Source organism: Psammomys obesus, unplaced genomic scaffold (genome assembly GCF_907164565.1).
Source record: "Psammomys obesus unplaced genomic scaffold, mPsaObe1.curated_primary_1811, whole genome shotgun sequence".
In the NCBI taxonomy this organism is placed as follows: domain Eukaryota; kingdom Metazoa; phylum Chordata; class Mammalia; order Rodentia; family Muridae; genus Psammomys; species Psammomys obesus.
In genome coordinates, this window is record NW_026594083.1 from 7567631 (window position 1) to 7589262 (window position 21632).

General features: G+C 37.9%; 1 protein-coding gene across 1 annotated transcript; it reads left to right on the forward strand.

Annotated features, from left to right (window-relative positions):
* Positions 1-948: 948 nt before the first annotated feature.
* Chodl (chondrolectin) lies at positions 949-21327 on the forward strand. The gene is made up of 6 exons (XM_055617824.1): positions 949-1365; positions 10541-10850; positions 10979-11136; positions 14849-14935; positions 16907-17009; positions 20854-21327. The coding sequence occupies exons 1-6, from the start codon at positions 1287-1289 to the stop codon at positions 20936-20938; spliced, it is 822 nt and encodes a 273-aa protein (XP_055473799.1). The 5' UTR covers positions 949-1286; the 3' UTR covers positions 20939-21327.
* The last annotated feature ends 305 nt before the right edge of the window (positions 21328-21632 follow it).

Consider the following 21632-nt stretch of genomic DNA (forward strand, 5'->3'; position numbering starts at 1 on the left):
TGGAGCTGGTTCTGCGAACATTTTCAGGGTTTCTATCGTGGGCTATATATAAACTCTCATTATGAGAACTCTCATGGACTTCGCTGGACTCCAGAAAAGAGGTAAATGGATTGTTAGAGTAGAGTGAGTCAGGTTTGGGAAGGAGCATATTCTTTAAAGTGAGACTTCTAATGGGACCCATTGACCAATGATGGATGAGTTCAGAGAAATACACTCATTTATTTCACATCCATGAAGTTCCCAACAATTCGGAATATTTATTTTGCCTTGATTTTTCCCCCCCAACTGGAGTTGCAAACACTGAGATTGAAATCAGTTGAGGGAAAACTTGTTTTCAAGAGTCTTTTCAATTTTCTTCTGTGGCAATTTAGTCAAGCAACCTGCTTGGAAATAATCTATTTGTAGAACCTAGGTGGAGGAAAAGCTGCCACATTATATAATTCACCGAGCAGGTCTTGGCTCCCACTCTGCCAATCCATCTAAGTAGTGGCTACTGCCCTGCATCTCGCCACACATATGATCAAGCAATTTAGCAGAAAAACAGAAAGGGCCTGGAATTTGGCATCCCCGTGGACATTTATCTCTGAGAAAACCAAATGGAGCCAACTTTTGCCTGAGTTTAATAGCAAAGCTGTCACATTTTACACAAATGAGTATTGAAGTCTGCTGGCAAACGGGAAGGGGGTGTTGATGGGGGAGTGGAGGAGGAGGGAATGCTGACTGGACTCTTTTCAAAGTGGCTCCAGTTTTTAGGGGAGGGGCCAGATGCTTCCTTGGCAGGAGAGATGAAGTAGTTAAAATGATTACTAGCTAGGGGTTGGAACCCCAGGCTCTGGGTGTATATAAGACGTCGCAGCCAGCGCAGAGCGGCTGCTGCTGCTGCTGCTGCTGCTGCTGCTGCTGCTGCTGTCAGAGCCAGGGCACACCGCCTCAGCCGCTTAGGACACAGCGACCTGAGAAGGAAGCGAGGGAGGGTGCTGAGCTTTGCGCTAAGGCTCCTGGTTCACCTTTGCAACAGATACAGACACAGGAACCCCTACCCTGCCTTCTGTCCCCAGACACACGCCCACAGTCGCCTGCACTCCAGCCGGGTGCCGCACGGGGCGGCCTGGCAGCAGGTCCTCGCTGAAGGCGATGCTTAGAGGGATCCTAGCTCCTGCGCTGGGAAAGAGGGAGTAGGACCGAGCAGGAAAGCAAGGAGGCTGCCGGTTAGAGCCGCCGGGGCTGTGCTGCGGGAGGACCTCGCCTTTGCTCCACTGGACACCTGCTGCAGAAGCCCAGCCACCATGATCCGCACGGCCTCGTTAATTCTGGGAGCTGCGATCCTCTGCGCCCAGGGAGTCTTTGCCCGAAGGGTAGTCAGCGGTGAGTCAGGGCAGGGGTACTATCTATCCTGTGGAAGATAGGGCGCTTGGGACTTTGGGGCGCTATGAGGCAGGCTGCACTAGGGTGGAGACTTCTCACAGAGTTGGAAAACTGTACTTCGTAGGGTTCAGAGAGTGGGTGAAAAGTGTCGTCTTTTCCTTTCAAACCTCCATGCAGCACAGAAAAGTTTCCGTTTTCTAAAACGCTTTCTATAGCTACGGAGCGAGCTGTAGCTAAACCCGGAGCACGATTTTCTACTTTCTTTGGATGTCAGTGAGCGGAGCACAGGCAGGAAGGGTTGGGCGCCTGAGAAAGGGGTGTGGTAGAGCTAGATAGACAGAGGATGGACACTAAAGAGCTGCGGCATGACTGCCACCCCCTGTTGGTCCCGCTCCAGTCCCACCAGGGTGCCCCCACCAGGATGGTTCCTGAGACTAGCCCAGTTCAGAAGTCTGAATTTGCAGCCTTTGTTCTCAGGAGGGCTGATAAAGAAGAGAGGAGAGTCACTGCCCTGTCGCCTTTGTCTCTGCACACTTTATTCCAAGTTAGGTAACTCAGGAAACAGTCGATTGGAGTCGGGTTAAAGGTTTGGTTTGAAGTATACTTGGTAACAAAGTTGTATGTGTGCATACAGAAGGGGGCAATTAAGTCTTTCAAATTAGTGAAAGGGTAATGGGTCCAAGTTGCCAGCTTCCTGACTTTGTCTCTGATTTTTATTTTTCGGTGTCCATTGTCTAGTCTTTGAGCAAGACTAGACACCGTACCACCTTCTCTTAGTTTGGGGAGCGTCTAACTTTAAATCTGTAGACAGTGACAGAGATGGCTAGGCAGCACTGCTTGTGAAGGCTGAACGGTCACCCGCAGTGAGAGCTCCTGGCTCACCAAACTGTTGCAGTGGGTTTGCTGAAAGTATACCGGTGCTTTAAGGGCAAAGTGTTTGCTTCTAACACACAAGGCAAATGGGGTCCCCCGAAAGCTTGTCCATATAAGAACTGGTGTAGAAGATAGATGTGAGATGAAAGCAACTCAGTGAGTTTGGAAAACATCTTTAGCATCCAGAAGCCGGCCTCTGACCTTCCACTCAGCAATTCATGTAATTCACTCAGTCAGGTAATTTTCTTAATTGTACAGGTGACTAATCGGTCTCCAGTAGCTTTTCACAGGATGTTCAGAGCCTACGAGTTTTAAATCCTTGTCCGCCCTGTTTAGGAGAGGATGAAGAGGTGCATCTGGATCTATCTTGTGGAACCAACTATATTTTGCACTACCTTTTTTGTGCAAACAGATTGAATTGCTCTCGAGACTATGTTTTGAATATTTGAGGTTTTTTAAGCAAATCGAAGCTTTTAACTTGAACAGTGTTCCTTTGTTGTGTTCTTAATTATATGCCTTAAAGTTCCAGGTTGTGGAGGGGTGGCTATCCAGTGCAGAAAATCCAACTGAAGTACTTTGTTGACGAAAAGTGTAATTTTCATCATACTTCTACAAAAAATGATCCCAGACTTTTGGCTATGCTTTTCTTTAGCATTCATAGGCATCTTGAAGGTGACTTCTGGAAAATTTCTGAGTAACCGAGTATGATTTATTTGATTTAGAGTAAATGATGATGCTGACTTGAGATTTGAACAATTATTACTTAGTTATGTTTTTCTTATGAATAATTTGATTGTCACATTGAAGTTTATCTTACCTATAAATTGATATGAATCATAGTATTTGATAAATTCTAGCTGTTACTGGCTAGGCAGAGAGCAGCCTAAAATCTGTTATTTTTGAAGCAATGCTTTCTAACATTTCCACTACCAGCCTGTTGATGTTTGTTCTGAATGGTGCAGCAATCATTTCATGCCACTAGGGACCAGTTAACCCAGTCTCCTCTAAAGTGCCCGGAGAGAATGGAGACAGGGTCTTCTCTTTCCACTACTTGGAACACCTTAGAACACAGGGGGGAAAAATCTATTCATTAAATCTCAGGACAACAATTTATAATTTTTGTGCAATATCAAATAATCACTTACTCACCATGCCCTCAAAGACAGACACTGACCAACTTAATCTCCAGATGTCTTTCATGTTTCAAAACATTCAACAAGATACATTCTGATACTTTAAACACAGTATTTTAAAGAGAAAAATGTTTTAGGGATAAATACATTTCCAGCAGCTTCATCATTAGCTGATATACACAAGATTTTCTGCTATCTGATGTAATAAGACAGTACACAGACACACAGAAGACCATAATGATAATAATCAGTGTATTTACTGATTTATTTATGATTCGCAGGAATCTAATTTGAGTATCTGATTTGTGTGGTGATTTCTTACTCTATGCAGATGCGTGGGGAACATCTGTTGCATCTCTTTAATCACTCAGTTCAGAAAGTCACTAGCTGGTAGTGGCATTTTTCTTCTGGTAAAGTTTAATGGTTTTTTTTTTTTTTTTTTTCCTTATGGTATAATATGAAAAGGGGAGTTTAAAACTTGGGGCCTCTAGTTTAGGAGAATATGTTTGGTAAGCAAGTGACATTTTAAGGAAACATGTGAAATATTTTAATGACTTGTTTGTCTGTTTCATTTTTTAGAGTTTGGAGCACTAGTCCCCAACATCATCCTGCTGCGATGTGGCTCTAGCAATATTTGAAAGTACCCTCACATTTCTCCAGACCACTCTAAACGTTCAGCCTTAGCTCAGCGATTGTTGAGCTATACTTTATCTTAAAGGCTAAGCAATAACAGACCTTTAGAAACAAGGGTAGTAGGCCTGCTGCTGACTTCAGCAATCCATGTGTTTCATGGAGTCAGACATACTTTTTAAATGTACAATTAACCAATCACTTTCCACTAACTTTTCTCAGTCTATGACTAAGTAATTTTCTCCACAATTTTGCAGAGAATAAAGAGTTCACTATTCATTAGAGAGAGATCTGGCTAGTGGGAACAATTACATGCGGACCTCTCTTTTTATTTATTTATTTTTATTTTTTTATATTAATCTCAGGTTATTTACTTTGTATCCCAGCACTAGTCCCCTCCCTCATTCCCTCCCAATCCCATACTCCCTCCCTCATTTCCTCCCTGTCCCTTTCAAAGTCCACTACAGGAACTGTTTCTGACATGAACTCAACGACTGGCTCCTTTACCTCTCAGCCCCAGGAGGAAGGAACAGTCTTACTAGACCACAGAGGAGGACATGGCAGCCAGTCCTGAAGATACCTGATAAGCTAGGGTCAGTTGGAAGGGGAGGAGAACCTCCCCTAGTAGTGGACTTTTTTTTTTTATCCCCTAGAGACTATAGAGTATTGCATAAGTGATGAAAGTGGCTTTAAAAAGTGATTCAATAGTAAGGAAGATATAAATGAAGCTGTTATAACATAGTCTAGCTAATAGAACAATTCCATGACATCATCAAAGAAGAAAATGATGACACTGAAAGTTGCAAGGATGCAATTACTTTAAGTATCTCTTGGGCAAGAAAGGAGCAAATTAATCTTATTACTAGGCATTTAATAAACTGCCCATTTATCATAGGCATTATTTCTTAGTGGCTTTTCATCATTATCTTATGGTGGCAATATCTATCCATTAACGCTAAAAAAGCATCTGTAATTTAAAGAGGGCTCTGAGAGGGGATATCCAGCTGATGCTCCATTAGTAACTTTTATTATTTACAACTCTCTTCTGTGACAGATATTCACATGCAGGTACATACATACAGACAAATGTGAAGTGGAAAGTTTTTAAGTTGTTTTAATGTACTACTGATGCCACATCACTCCATGAAAATCGGACTACAGTGATAATCTTTGTATTTGAGACAGCACTCAATGTAGGCTTTGTTTTATTAATAAAACAAAGAAGCAGATGAGACATCACACACACACACACACACACACACACACATATTTAGAAAATTAACTTTTATTTAATTATTGAGCATGGAAAATCCACACTCAGAAACAAGATCCCAACATACAATCCTGTGCTCATACCACCAATCAATAAGCCACCAATGGCTATATTAAATCAATGTCTCTAACACAGAAGAGATGTGTTTATCAATCCCTTTATTCATAAAGTATTCTAACAGTATACTGGTTGAGACACATGTGGAGAAGCATAGACATCATGGAAAATCTGAAGCAGAACCAATTAACTTGGTTCCAAACCTGAAATTGCAATTTTGAGCTGTGTCAACTTGGACAAACCATTAAACTCAGTGTTTCCCTTTCCTATTTCAAAGATGGGAAGAGAGACTCTACTAGTGGCTAGGAAGATTGAAAGGTTTTTGATACAATTTGTGTCTAGTGAAGATGGTTGGAGGAAGGGCTTAGCCTGGTAAGGCCTGTGTCTAAAGCTGAGCTTTCTTGGGGCAAAGGTAATTTTTATATTTGAGCAGTTTATCAGAAGAACCTCTTACTCCTTATATACAAATATCAACAGATTCAAATTTTCCACTACCTGTAAAAATGTGAATTATAGTGGATGCAATGTATCATATTTCAAATTATCAATCAATGTCAGATGCTTATTGTCATTAGCTCTATGACACGTACAGCCTTTTGTCAGTTTTTAAGGAAAAGATCATGAACGTTACCTGAGGTTCTACTGAGTTTTTGATTGGCTTCTTAAATTCCCAAGTCATATTAATACATGATTTTCTATTCACAATCTTTATATCTATTTCAAATATCACCATTTAAAATATGAGGCCACTACCTTCTCCGAAGCCTGTGGTTTTTCTTGGGGGGAATAAATATGGATGGTCGTTGCTTCTATCATCCCTGAAGTGGCAAATGTGATGTTCTTAGTGTGAGAGTATGGATTCTACCTATAGTGCACTCTGTAATTAAGTGAATCTCAAAATTCATCTCACAGAAACAGCCAACTGGTGTACATTTGAGAGCCACAAACAGGAAACTTGGAATAAATGGCACTCTCTTTCACTTAGTTCAGGATAACTGGCTTTATTCTCTAAGGACAAACAACATGTATACTGCAGTACAGTACCACCATGTGCTTTGAGGGAGATATAGAGAATTACAGTAAAGATCAACTTTTTGGATTCTACTAGACTTTCTTGAGAGCAGACAATCTGGGTTAGGTGAGATTTATCATACAGTCCATTATATATATCTTATATATGTCTTCTATGTTTTTATGTACATATCTTATATGTCTTCTATGATTTTATTTGACATGATCTATATGCAACACTTTTCTGATGTTGGCTACATTTGATTATAGTAACGGGGCTAAGGAAACATTTAACAACCTTACAAATGCAAAGCATTCTACAGTAAATAACTTGAGTAAAGTAAAAGTAAATAATTGTTCATATTCATGACGAAACAAATTGTTATAACTTCATGAATTTGTCCTTGGTTTTGTGTCATTGCCAAAACTAGTTTCAAACTTTATCAGCATTCGTGAGTTTTCATATGAAAAACCAAAATCTTTATTTCTAGAAATAACAACAGACTCATTCATTGTGACCATGATAGGAATGTTTAATAGTTATTACTAAGAATTCTCTGTAAATAAAAGTTCATATATAGCTTTGTGCTGAGAGTATGTCTCTGTATGTATCAATTTAAAAGGGCTGAATATTTCCCTCTATAATTTTATGCAAATTTATTTAAAATAATTAAATAATTTTTAGATGTAGAGACTATTTATTTCCAGGTGTACATTCAAAATATTTTCATAAAAATAAGTACACAAATCTCTCCTGGAATTCTTTTTTTATCAATGTTCCCAGAACCTAGAGTGGGAGGTCTTTGTAGACAGACCAAAAATTAAAGTAATTTTCAACTAAAGATTCTGAATAGCAACTACTGTACACTTTGTTAGTATGAATGTAGTCTTAGTATGGCATAAATCACTGTATGACTTGCAGAAAATTTACCCCTGTCATAAAATACTTCTGGAAGTTTTTATTTGAATATGACATTTAAAAGTAAAAGTCAGAGAAAGTTTTCATGTGATCAACCAAGGCAAGAAGGGAAACCATCATACTTGTTCTCTAGGAAGGCTGGCTTTTCCAGGAGTGAGAAAGTCGCATCAGAAGATCTGCATTAGCAGAAATTGTCTGGGAATTAGGGCAACATTTGTTTCCCAGCTGTTGGAGTTCCACTGTGATAGCAGCCAAATGGGATCAGCTGAAGTGCAGCAGCAAGCTCTGAAGCTCCAGCTTCTGCTCATTTTGCCACAGATTGGACTAAATGTGCATAGTAAGGTAAAAATCAGGAGTAGAGTAGAATTATATGTAAAGGCACTCATCATGTCAGCATTAACTGATTCTATATAAGCCATAATAATTGTGCGGTGTGTCTACAATTTCTTGGAAACTGCCTTGCTCTCCCTGACCGGGTAGTGTCTTTCCAGTTCAAACATGAAGACTCAGCTGATAATCACCCAAGGTCCTTTAGGGTTAACCTCTCTCTTCCAGCTGATAAAAGGCTTCTGTCTTTATCCCTTCATGAGTTCTCTTTTTTGCCTCCATCATCATCTCTGTTCCTTATTGAGATCATGGACCACTCTATCAATAGGAAAAGATTTTCTGGCATAGAGTGCCATGGCTGACAAATTTTCCATGACCCATGTAGCATCAGTGAATTATTTAAAATGCAATTCTTTGTCTATGCATCGTTACTCATTTTCTTTACAATGTAACATAGCATTAGGAATTTTGGCAACATACTTAGAGCCTTCCTATTCATTCTAGAGCAAACATTATCTTAATTTTATAAATGAGTGGATTTTAAATACATTTCAAATGCGTGCCTTTACCATCTATGAACTAGGGATGAATTTATTTTTCACGTATATCAAACATAATTAGTAATAAATGTTAGTAAATAGATCATATCCAGGCAGCCTCTTAAGGTACCCTGGTTTTGTTACATATAAATACGTGTAGCTCATCCCAAACATCCTGGTATTCTGTTTCTCTTTCCATTGAGACCTTGCAAAACAATCTTTAAAAACAAAACAATCTTTAAAAACAAAATGCCAGAGTGAAATACAAAGCTAAATGTCTTAGGGGTGAAAATTTGGAACTTGAAAACTCAGGAGAAAGTAGCTAAGATATATTTGGAAACTTAGAAATATGTAAAGGATGTGCTAGATGAAAATAGTATGAGAGCTTGCTTTTTAAATACAATAATAAAAAAAAAACAGGCTTATAAGAATCATTGGAACCCCATAAGGAAGAACTATTTTAAACAATGAAGTCATCACAAAACTTAATATCTTTTTAAAATTATGCACGATTTATAATAGAAATAAGCACTGGTATTTCCATCGCCTCATCTCAATGATTATTTCAGTCTTATTTGCCCTACTAAAGCCTTTAAGCTCATTTCCCATTTCTACTGATGTGTTAATTTTTGTTCAAGTTAATTTAGCCCGTATGCTAATTTGTTTGTGCTTTTCAGTGGGCAGCTCCTGAGCCCAGGCCCCAGGCAGCTGCTTGTGTGCACTCCTGAAATAACTATTTTATGTTTTCATCTTTTGTCAAGATCCTGGAAGCTTATCAGTTAAATACTGTTGTTAGGTTAATGGTCTTCTGCCAGTTTCTGCTTGGTCCTGCCTTGAATGTCATTCAAGATCATAAATTGAAGCTTCAGGAGCTGGGGGTCTGCTGTAGTGTTGGTGTGTTACTCAACATGACAGACTAAAATTAAGAGTACAAACTTTAAATGCTTAGTTTATCACAGTATCTAAGCAAGATCTCCTCCAACTGAGAACTTTTCATATGGGCTACAAAGTTAAATAGAAAGTACAAGAGGATGTAAAACATTTTATGCAAGTACTGGGAGTAAAAACTCAGGTTTCATGGTTGCAGAGTAAAAACTACCTATAGAGCATCTCCTAAGTTCCATCACTTTTATAAATTAAAAGTAATGTACTAATATTTCTATTATGCTAAATTTTATGATATTACTGGGTGAGAAAGCACTTTTTAAATGTTTTTTGTCAGTTCTTTGATTATTTCACACAAGGTGTTTTTATTATAGTCATCCCAACTCTTTCCCTTAACTCTGCCCAGAACTGATACCACCAGCCTAACCCTTTTCAACTACATACCCTCCTCCTTTTAAAATTAATAGCTAACCAACTCTAATATGTGCTGTCCATATACTTCTCAGTGTGGAACTGCGTATTCAAGCATATTTGACCGACTGGTAGCCTCACCATTAAAGAAAACAGACTGTCCTTCCCCAAGAAACAAGTTGTCCATAGTTTCTCAGTTAGAGATGGGGCCTCATGAGATGCTCCCCATTCTGTGCTAAAATTTTGGCTGACTTGGATCCTGAGCAGGTCTTGTGCAGGCAATTACAACTGCTGTGAGTTCGTGACTATAATGGTCCTGTCAAGTCTAAAAGAAGTTTTGAAATGCAGCCACTCCTGATGAGACCTGATAGACTAGGATCAGAGGGAAGGGGAGGAGGACCTCCCCTGTTAGTGTACTGGGGAAGAGATACAGATGGGAAAGAAAGGGAAGGAAATAGGGTGGGATTGGGAGGGAAGGAGGGAGGGAGCTACAGGGGTGATACAAACTGAATAAACTGTAATTAATAAAAATAAAAATAATTTTAAAAAAAGAAGTTTTGATCTGGTCCTTCTGAATCTTTAGTTCTTACATTCTTTCTACACCCTTTTCCATGATAGTTCCAAAACCTTGAATAGAAGGGTCTGAAGTCCTATTGCTCACAGAGTACTCTGTAGTCACTCATTCTTCTCATTTTGACCTGTAGTGAGTTTCTGTTATAACCACTGTCCGCTGCACAAAGACTCTTTCCTGATGAGGTCTGAGAAGTCTGTATGAGTAGAGTCATATGAGGGAAGCCTTGATAGAATGTCTACTCACCAAAATAACAGTAGTGGGTTCATCCTTGTGGCCTGTCAGCTCCCCAGTTGTTACTTCTTGACCAAATTGGCAACATTAGGCACGTGCTTTCTCCTGAAGAGGTAGGACTCAAGTTTACCAGAGAGTAGTTGTTTGCTCCCATAGCAGCCATGGCACTGTTTTACCCACAGATATAATTTGTAGAAAAGAATTCTTGAGAGTATTTTCTGTTCTAATTGTTTTTTTTTTTTGTTATTGTGATTAACATCAAACTCATAAATAGAGACCTCACAACCACTTCATTGATATTTTCTGTTGTAGGTCAAAAGGTGTGTTTTGCTGATGTGAAGCATCCCTGCTACAAAATGGCCTACTTCCATGAACTGTCTAGCCGGGTGAGCTTCCAAGAAGCACGCCTGGCTTGTGAAAGTGAAGGAGGTGTCCTCCTCAGCCTGGAGAATGAAGCTGAACAGAAGTTAATAGAGAGCATGTTGCAGAACCTCACAAAACCTGGAACAGGGATTTCAGATGGCGACTTCTGGATAGGACTTTTGAGAAGTGGAGATGGCCAAACATCTGGTGCCTGCCCAGATCTCTACCAATGGTCTGATGGAAGCAGCTCCCAGTTCCGGTAAGCTGTGACTGGACCCTGAGGTGTTATTATACCCTACAGGAATCAGAAGGGCAAAAGGAAAGTTCTGATACCTAGAAACACGGAGACCACATGGTCTAAGTGTCCCCATGGTTTTCTATTTCTAGGAACTGGTACACCGATGAACCTTCTTGTGGAAGTGAAAAGTGTGTTGTCATGTACCATCAACCAACTGCCAATCCTGGCCTCGGAGGTCCCTACCTTTACCAGTGGAATGATGATAGGTGCAACATGAAGCACAATTACATCTGCAAGTATGAGCCAGGTAAGTCATTTGTGCGTGTTTATCCATATCAGACTTTGTCTTTAAGGTTTACAGCTTTTCTATGTTATTCCTATAAAAGGGGCATTACCTCAGAGCTTGTCTTGTTAATATACTGCTGCACATTATTTGCAGCAAAGTAAACCTACCTGTGGGCTGAATAAAAGCAAATGGGTAGAAACATTTGATGGCAAAGATATTTCTAAGAGAAAACAATGATTTATACCAGGACCCAACTGTTCTGCTGTATTCATATTTTGTAAATGACAAATGTTTATGTGAAAATATCTTAGAAACTTATGAGAATGTATGGGAAGTAGTCATAGGCTACCAAGATGTACACACTTGTGAGCAACAGTTTCTTGGTTTATTCCTGCTGAGCTTAGGGGAGGGAAGCAGCTTTCTCCAGGCACATTACTTTGCCATGCCGTAGCATAATGCTTGCCATGTGGACCTCTACCTGAGTCTAACTCTGTGCTCCATAGTTAGAGTAACGTTATGTTACACATTTGTCTTCTGACTTGTGTCCCTCGAAAAGTGTTACTTTTGTCAATTTTTCTTTGAAATATTAAGTTACTTTTCATGCACAGCAAATGGGAAAATCACCTTGACCTAAGGCACATTACTGTGGCTTCCTGTTGAATGTAGTGAAACTGAGTTTCTTTAATAAGACACCACAATTGAATTGGAATTTGAACTAAAAGAAGGTCTAATCAAAAGTGTGCAAACATATATTTGATCATCGTCTTAGACACTCAAGTTAGATACACAAGCCTTGATATATTTATTTTTCTATTTTTCTCCACAATGTAGGAAAGGGTCATTTTGACTTTTATGAAGGATTGTCAGCATGACCTTGTAATATGTGCCCATAGAAGGCAATTATAACCAAGTACCAATGCTCCTATTATTCTCTTGAAATTACACAATATCTTTTCTCATAAAGCCACACAGTACAAGGGATTATTGGATTAGAATTACCCTTTTCTTGTGTTTATCTTGCCCTTGAGTACATTAGCCAGGTTTTTATATCCCTGTTGAGTTTATTCTTTGCCCTTGGTTGCTAAATCTGTCTTTACACACTTGGAAGTCTTTGCAAGGCTAAGTCTGTTATTCATTTATATTCTCTCTAATTGTGTCTTAGAGGAATATAGTCGTAATTCCATGATACTTTAAATTTGCTGCAACACTTGAAATTTATTAAGAAGGGGTTTAAAGGAATGAGTGTAGCTAAGTAATATGTATGGATATGTATCTATCTATAAGATATATATATAATACCCTTATCAGTTTGAAATTTATTATTTACTTTCATATTTCTACTCCCATATAGCATGAACAACAAGGTTAGAATGTTTTTTTTTTAAAAGAACTACCCTGATTTTTTTCATGAATGGGATGCTTCAATTTTAAATTTATCCTCTTCCCTAGTGAAACACACACTTTTTTTTTTTTTTTTTCTTTTTTGGTTCACTGATATCATCGATCTTTATGTCAGGACTAAATGTGGTATTTGTGTAAACTTGTCTTTTGTGGCTGGTGAGATGGCTCAGCCGAGAAAGGCACTTGTCACCAAGCCTGAAAACTGCTGTCAGTCCCAGGGATTTATATGATGGAAGGAGAAAACCTACGCCTTCAAGTTGTTTCCTGGCATCCACATGCACACCATGGCACTCATGCCCCAAACAACACAAAACAGATGTAATTTAAAAAGTGAAATTGCCTTATGAGCTTCTGTTTCTAGATAAAAATAGCATTTATAGAATTAAGTTACTAGATTTTTATATTTAATTAGCCATCACATTCAAGCATGTTAATAATGTTTTAAATGTAATTAGTTTGTTGACTAATAACATGTTTTTATAAATTGATTCAAAACATTAGTTGACATCAGTGGTTAAATTGCCAGGATATCTGGTTAAACTGCCAAACTGGAGAATAATATGAGGAGTAAGCAATCTTTAAAATATTTTTATGTTCCAAAGTCTACAGATGTCATATGCAACTTTTATTTTGTCCATAAAATAAATGACAAATAATAAATTTCAATTTTTTATTTAATTTTATTTTTTTCTTATCTGTTACATTTTATTAACTCTGTATCCCAGCCGTGTCCCACGCCCTCATTCCCTCCCAGTCCCACCCTCCCTCCCTCATCTCCACCGTGCCCCTTTCCAAGTCCACTGATGGGGGGGACTTCCTCCCCATTCATCTGATCCTGTTTTATCAGGTATCTTCAGGACTGGCTGCGAAGCCCTTCTCTGTGGCCTAACATGAAAACATTTATAGTTTTTTTTTTTTTTTTCCTCAAGGCAGAGTTTTACTTTATAACCAAATCTGGCATGAAACAGGATAGCTTCAAACTCACTGGAGTTTTTATAAATTAAAGAATGGTATTAGCTAATAGAAGAAAACTGGAGCTTATTACCCTACGTCCAAAGAGCCCTATTAAAGAAGAAACCATCAGAGATACCATGATGGGATTCCTGAAGAAAGACGTCTTTCCATTTTCCTTGAGTTCCCAAAGAAGAGCTCTATTCAGAGTGATACACTGAATAGCATGATAGACATTCTGAAGGGAAAACTCCTTTGATTCCCTTCACTGCCAGAATATTACAGGAGTTAGAGTATGTACATGAGCAGCAAGACAAAGATCTTATGGGATAGAATCAGGTCAGGAATTCCTTGCTCTTACAACTTTCCAAACGTGAGGGTTAAGGGTTTGAGGGTGCCAAGGGACCACCACACCATTGGCCTAACCTGTGTGCCAGAGTTTAATGGAGGCATGGCACTGGAGAAAAGCTGTCTTTGGGTAAGATTTGGGGAGTCAGGATGGAGGCCTTATAGCTAGTTGCAAGTGAAAGGAGACCTGAGGCCACAGTAGGCTTACTGTTATCAACTTGAGTGTGCTTCACTGCAGAATGTGGGTGGTGGGTAGCAGGGAGTTAGAAGACTTGTAACTTATTTATGCCTTACTAGGGTTTTATTGTCGTTGCTGTTGCTTTGTTTTTTGCTTTTGTTTTTCTCACAAATACAATTTACTTTGGCTAAACCGGTTTCTTAGGGGGGATAGTATATGAGATAATAGTACCAGACCATGGTGAGAAGTCTCAAGAATTTCTTATGCATTTCAGAACTGAAAGATCTAATCACACAAAGCTAGGAAAGAAACAACTTGCAAATCTTAATTTACTGGTATTTAAGGGGCCCTACTGGAATGCACATCTAAAGAATGTCATGCTCTTCAGATGGCTGCTGCTTGAATCAGCAGTTCCTCGTGCAACTACGGATTTTCTGCTAATTATTATTGCACAGTAAAGGCTGTTACATACGGAATTTTACCTGTTTCCTTTTGAATTGTGTCTTATGTCTTACATTTTAAGTTCACAAATTGCTGTTTACCCCTGTAACTTTGGGCCTCTTTGTCATTACTGATTGTAGCAGGCTGCCTTATGCAATGCACCACTCTTTATTGCTAAATGAAGTCTGGGTGACAGAGGGAATTCAACAAATTGGTTATTTTATTTAGCCATAATTAAATATTGACTACTGTTAATTAATTTCTGTACATTTATAATCAGAATATATATTTGACTACAAATTATTCAGAAATCGAAATTAACGTGTATTGTTTAGTGATACATTTTATTTTTATCAACGTTTGCATTTTCCTTGTTTAATTAGTATTCATGATTTCTGTGCTAATTATTTACAGAGATTCACCCAACAGAGCCTGTTGAAAAGCCATATCTTACAAACGAACCTGCGGATGCCCATGAGAACGTGGTCGTTACTGAAGCAGGTGATTCTCTTCTGTGTCTTATCTCTCACTTAAGGAACTGTACTTTGAACCAGTGCTTCATGTTGACCTAAGTGAAATTGGGATGTGGTAAATTAATTATGGAACCATAGACATTTCCTTTTGAATTGCATCAGAAATAATTATGTGATGATGCATTTTTAACAGAAAAGCTTTCTTAAAATTTCCACTTCAAGTGGAAGTATCTAGTAAAAGACCAAGTGCTCAGCATTAACACATATATCTGCAAAGCATTTCCCAATATAATATAGTAGGTATCACGCAAACTGGCATATTGAATAGCCTGGAGGAGCACTTTGCTGCTGACTGTATGGGGATTGTCTGAGGTAGAGATGAGTATAAAATAAGCCTCATCATAGTTTCTACAGACTTCCTTGGCATAAATTACTCTATCTGATCAATTTCAAGCTATTATAGTGATATATGGCATGTTGGATGGGATGGGCTCTCTATCTTGCTGTCACCCCAGATGACAGAGTAAAACCAAATGCAACGTGAGTCAGAGTGCCACATTGGGCAACAACTCCTCTTAATAGTCCTTAGACACCTTTTCAACATGACGTAAAGCTGGATGGACAGAAATATTTATCCTAATTCAGTAACACATAGTAACACATAGGTAACACATAGATCAGTAACACCTAGGTATCACTTTATATTTTTATTATTAATATTGGAAATAATAACAGTAATTTGAAAAAGTATTTCACAAATCCTTAAAGTGTTTCATGGACCTGGTGGAGGTTCAGAAGAGAGGCTGAGAATTGTACAGCCACTATTCTCTGAATTTTGATCCTACTAGACAGTCCTGTGATCTCAAGCGTGTGTGAAACACACACACACACACACACACACACACACAGAGAGAGAGAGAGAGAGAGAGAGAGAGAGAGAAACATGAAGTAAGAAAGGATTTAGGAGACGGATCTGTGAGATTTTGGAGTGGGGAGTGAGAGGTGGCTTAGATTAAAATAAAGTGTTTTCATATATGAACTTAAACATGTCTCTAAATTACCTATCATTATGTCCCATTAAACATACCCCTTAGCAAAATAAAGAGAAAGCAGTGAAGTGAATTCATTATGGCCATTTTTTTTTTCCAGAATCATTAAGACTTGTGATATTGTTGACTAACTTTTAGTTTGCAAGCCAAATGCAGTGTTACTCAGATTATTTGTCCAACTTAACAGACAGTCTTGTTAAGTCTTTGAGCTTTTTGTTTTAGGTGTCTGATTTTAACATTATTCATAATATGTAAACATAATTAAAATTATTAGTAAATAAACTACAGCTATTTTTCCCTCTTGTAATGTTAGATCATGATTAATAAAGTCATTTCATGCTCTGTAGGTCTTGAGTGTTGGCAATTTTCTTTAAAATCTACAAGAATACCTCTCATTATAAAGAATGATAGAGGAAGGTTAAAAAATTGTTTATTTTCATAATTTAATTAAATCATGGCATTGTCTCTAAAGTCTTATGTCTCTGGGTTATGACTGCATCACCGCTTAGTACGTGCTTATTGTCATTTAATCCCAGATACATTTTATCATGACACTGAGCTTATTGGCTAAGATAATTCATTATCTGCTAGGTCAACAATGATTATAATAATTACTATTCCATAATGTAAAGTCTTCTCCACTGATTCAGAAGAATTAATAAAATGAGACAGCTAAGATTATTAACATGTTATGAAAATTAGCCCGAGTCTGAATTGCAAATACAATAGAAATTTTAAAAGCATGCATACTTAATTGAGCATGTCAACCAGGACATTACAGTTTTGGTTATTTTCTTTCAAAGCATCCATCTATTTTTCATAAATTCTTGTACTTGGAATTTACTTTTTGGGTAAAAATTCTATTTTACCTTAATCTTTAGGGACATTTGTTCATAACTGCTGTTGGCTTCTTTCTTGAGCTCTCAACGAACACTGTTTTCCTTTTGTAGGAATAATTCCCAATCTAATCTATGTTATTATACCAACGATCCCACTGCTCTTACTGATCCTGGTTGCTTTCGGAACCTGCTGTTTCCAGATGTTGCATAAAAGGTAAAAACGTACTTCTGTCAAGATAGTTTAGGAAGAAAATCCTTTAAACATACTTTAGGATATCTTTGAAAAAATGATACCACATCTTTAACTTATAGAGTTCTGATGCTCTTAACTATCATTAAAAACCCTTCATATAAAACTGTAGGACACACTTGGATTGTGAGGCATCCAGTGTCTCCTTCGCATCTCACAAGTCCTGTGAATGGTTTGCCTTCCTGTTCCTTTTCTTTTTTTTTTTTTCAGTCAGGAAAATGGTGGAACTCTACACTTGCTTTGTGTTACGTAGTTAACATATGAGGTGGCTCTGAAGTTTGAGTACTTGTAATCTCATTTGAGATGTACCATACTGTAGTCTCTGGTTTGTTAAATAAAAAAAAAAAAGTTAAACCTCTCAATATGAATATCAAGCTATATGGCAGACTTGGTTTTTAAGATGTAGTATAGTTTCAGGATTCAAATCATAGCCTCTATTTTATTTCAAAATGACATTAAGATTAGGCAAATAACTGCAGTTATAAAGACAGTTGAGCGTGGTGACTTGAGGGACTTAGGCAGAATAATTATCAGTATGAGAACAGTATGAGTTACTGAGTTCCAGAGCTATGGCATGAGACCTTGTCTCACTAATAAAAATAATAAAATATTATTTTCCACACACACACACACACACACACACACACACACACACACATATACACACAAATACCTGGGTTCTATCTGACAGCTATTTTAAAATAAAATTATATATCCTAATAGATTTCTTGGGACTTGTCAAACACTTTTCTATGCTTATCACTAGCCTTGATTCAGTGAAGTGAAATTTGTGAATGTGGTACAGTTTGTCAATTAAATTCCAAAAAAGTATAAATATGTATCAAAGGGAAAAAGTAGAAAGATGCATTTAAATATAAAGAGGTTTGATAGAATAAATGGCCTCCTTGTCTTATGGTTAAATAACTGATCGAAAGAATGCTTGCATCAGAGAAGGACGTAGAAATGATATCATTTTTCTCTTTTTTGTTTCATCATCTTCTTTTCCTTAAATTAATTCTAAAGAACCTGAAAAGTAGCAACACCTGAAAAATGCAAATTTTAAATGATTAATATGCATTTAGAAGTGATTTAATGTAGGAATGCCAGCTAACACATGCCTTCAATTCAGAAAGTCAAGAGCTTAGAAAGCAGAGGTAATATGAGTTTGTGTCCAATCTGGGTTTCATATTTAAACAAACAATCAAACATGCACTTTCAAACCAAACCAAACCAAACCAAACCAAACCAAACCAAACCAAACCAAACCAAACCATACCAAATCAAACCAAAACAAACCAAACCAAAACAAAAATAAACAAAACAATAACGTTTTTGAAAATATAAAAATCATTTATAATAAAAAATAAAGGCTGGTAAAAGAAAGTCTAGCAAACTAATATTAAATTTTGAGACCCTCTTGACTTTCATTGAAAGACGTGTGAAACACTAAAATTTTTCCCAGTGTTGCATATATAATAAACACATTTCTTGCCCTAATTCCTAAAACTGTAGATTTCTCCTTGGGAAAACAATGGTGGAGGAAGAACACACATCCTCTCTTTAGCCCAGACAGACTGTTAGGGCGGCCATGTAAACAGCACATCGGTTAATCAACATTAAATATATGATTCAAACATTCTGCCTTGTCAAGTAACAGGTACTAATGAGTGAGCAGTGGCATTGCCTCTAAAGTTTGTTCTGTTTCACCCAAACAGTGTCTATATTTGTTTAAAAGGAGTTTGGCTGTTTGCCTTGTTTGAAAAATTTCGAGTGAGAAAATAAACCAAAAGTGGGCACTTTGAGTTGCCGGCATGAGCTGATGTTCTCTGTTCATCATTCTTAGACCCTCCCCTTTTCCTTTCTTCCAGGAAAGCAAGGAGAAACTTCATCAAAGACTCCACTCCATTATCATCTGAGTGCCTTGCAGAAAGTTTAAATTCCAATCTGGTACACATGGCAGTTTCTCTCATTCCATACCATTTCCAAAAATAACTCTTCTTCCCTTAGTTACTAGAACTTTTTAAAGTGAAATATTAATTACAACTGAAGCCACATCGATAGTTAAATATTTTTCTTACCGTTTACAATATTCTCCTCTTCATAAACTCTGCGTGACTTATTTTCTGTTCGTGCTATATATACTTGGTAAAATTAACTATGTTGATCTCACTTATGTGAAGGAATAACCATGGATCATGAAATTTGGAATTTTATTAATCACAACAATTCTCGACTTGGTACAAACGAACGAAGTTCTTTGCATTGTAATGCTTGAGGCTTTAGAAATAGTTCTTTATTGTCTTTAAGGAGTTCTGCAATTCTGCAGGCTGTTGGAATGGTACAGGGGTGTGTCTGTGAGGGTGGCAAAAGCTATTATTGCTGAAGTATGGATTCCTAGGGGCAGAAGTAAGTACTAAAAATCAGGAACTGTGAACAGACCAGGTGAGAGGATATTCCCAGGAAACTAAAGCAAAGAAATCCAGATTTTGACATACAATCAGTGGAGCATCCCTTGGTGAAACTTACAATCAGGCACTTTTTCAGGAGCCTGAACAGTGACTACTACAGGAAAAAGCACTCAGGCCCAGGCTACCATGAAGGCCTAGGTCCAATTCCAGATAACAGAAGTTACATGTCAGACAAGTCTAGGAGGAATATCTCACAAGCTCTTAAGTCACCGAATATGCTTTTTTTCTTGGGCTTCTATTGGTTTGAGAGAGAGGCAAAAATTAATCTTTTTAAAATTTATTTTTAATTTATCTATTCACTTTACATCCAGATCAGAGGCCCCTCCCTCCTCTCCTCTTTGTCCCTCCTTTCCATCCTCTTCTCCCCCCCCTCTTTTTCTGAGGAGAAAAGGAGCCTCACCCAACCCAACACATCAAGTTACATCAGGACTGAGCTCATCCTTATCCACTGAGGCCAGAGAAGGCAGCCCCACTAGAGGGAAGTGATCAAAAGCAGGCAACAACGTCTATGTTGTAGACAGCACCACTCAACTTACTAGGGAACACACATGAAGATCAAAGTGCCCATTGGTTACATATGTTTATGAGGCCTAGCTCCGGTCCTTTCATGCTCTTTGGTTCATACTTCCGTTCCTGTATGCTCCCATGCTTCTAGAGCCAACCCCTGACAACATTAACAGTACTCAGCTATGTTTTCAGACAGGAACCTAGCAGCAGCCATTCTCTGAGAGGCCCCACCCAGCATCTGATTGAATGAGATGCTAAGCATTAGGTAGAGTTTGGAGAGTCCTGTGAAAGAGTAGAGGGGAAGTATAAAAGGACCCAGAAGGGACAACTGCCACAGAAAGACAACACAGTCAACTTACCTAGGCACAATTAATCCTTCAGGATGTGAATGCCTTAAGTTCTGTTTAGGAAGACTGATGGCAGGAGGGCAATAGGAGGTTCCTTAGATTTAGGACAGACCATGTGTTTGGATGGACTGACACTAATTATATTAGCCTTTATATTAGAGTGCCCACAAAGCAAATTTCAGAAACCAGGCCAAAGAAAACAAGTTGTTTTTTTTGGGGGGGGAGGGGGTGAGTGGAAAGTTTTTGTACTCTGTCAGGCATTGTACCTGGGTAACGATGTTTATTTGCTGTTTTCAAGACTCATAAGAACTGTTTGTCATCTCTGCACATTGGGATAATCTAGACTTTTTTTTGTAGGAATTTGAAATATGCTGATGAGGAAAGAAGAACTCATGATATCTGTCTGAGTGTCTCCATTTGGACCAAGACAAGCCCCAGTTTGGTACAAGTCAGGAACTGAATTTATTTCTTTTTTATGTTTTTCAGTAAAGGAAGAACAAAGACAAGCCCTAACCAGTCTACACTGTGGATTTCCAAAAGCACGAGAAAAGAAAGTGGCATGGAAGTTTAATAATTCACTGACTTGGCTCCAGAGAACAAAAGTAGTTTTGTAATTCTTGATCTGTGTAAGGAATGGCATCCTTAGCTTGGAATGGCTTGAAATCTCAAAGGATCTGCAAGATGAGCTGTAAGCTCCCCCTTGAGGCGAATCTCAAAATAATTTTTATATGTTCATAGATTCACTTACAAAATATGCTGAGTTAATCATGAGTGAGACCTGCTTACTCTGCTAAAGGATACACACAGACTTCATGTAAATGAAACGGGCCATGAAGACAAGATTTCTGTGGACGCATTTGGAAGCCCTATGTTTGGAATAGTTACTTTTGCCTTTTTTTTTTCACCTTCATAACTTTTGTTCTACTTCATGTAATATTAGTTGTATTCAAATTTACAGTGCGCAGAAACATTTTACCTTTGCAAAAGTGATAAAAACAGTGTTATGATATTTATATTTATGACATTTCAATTTTATAGACATAGTGTTTTGATTAAAATACATACATAGTTTTTGATTAAAATGATTTCACACGGACACAAAGAAATAGTTCATGTTCTTTCCATTTCTCTGCTTTTAGTTCAACAAGGTTTAGGAAGTCTCTTCAGAAATAAGGAAATATTTCATTGACTGTGTTATAAATCTACTGAAACACTTAGAGGCAAAAACTGTCTAACTTCAATTGTGCAAGACATGTGCCTTACAA

What these genes read in the sequence shown, in the direction of transcription:
- Chodl (XM_055617824.1), top strand. Translation starts at nt 1,287, where the DNA reads ATGATCCGCACGGCCTCGTTAATTCTGGGAGCTGCGATCCTCTGCGCC. An exon ending in GGAAGCAGCTCCCAGTTCCG is followed by an intron (nt 10,851 to 10,978) that starts GTAAGCTGTGAC and finishes TTCTATTTCTAG; the next exon opens with GAACTGGTACACCGATGAAC. An exon ending in TTCCAGATGTTGCATAAAAG is followed by an intron (nt 17,010 to 20,853) that starts GTAAAAACGTAC and finishes TATGTTTTTCAG; the next exon opens with TAAAGGAAGAACAAAGACAA.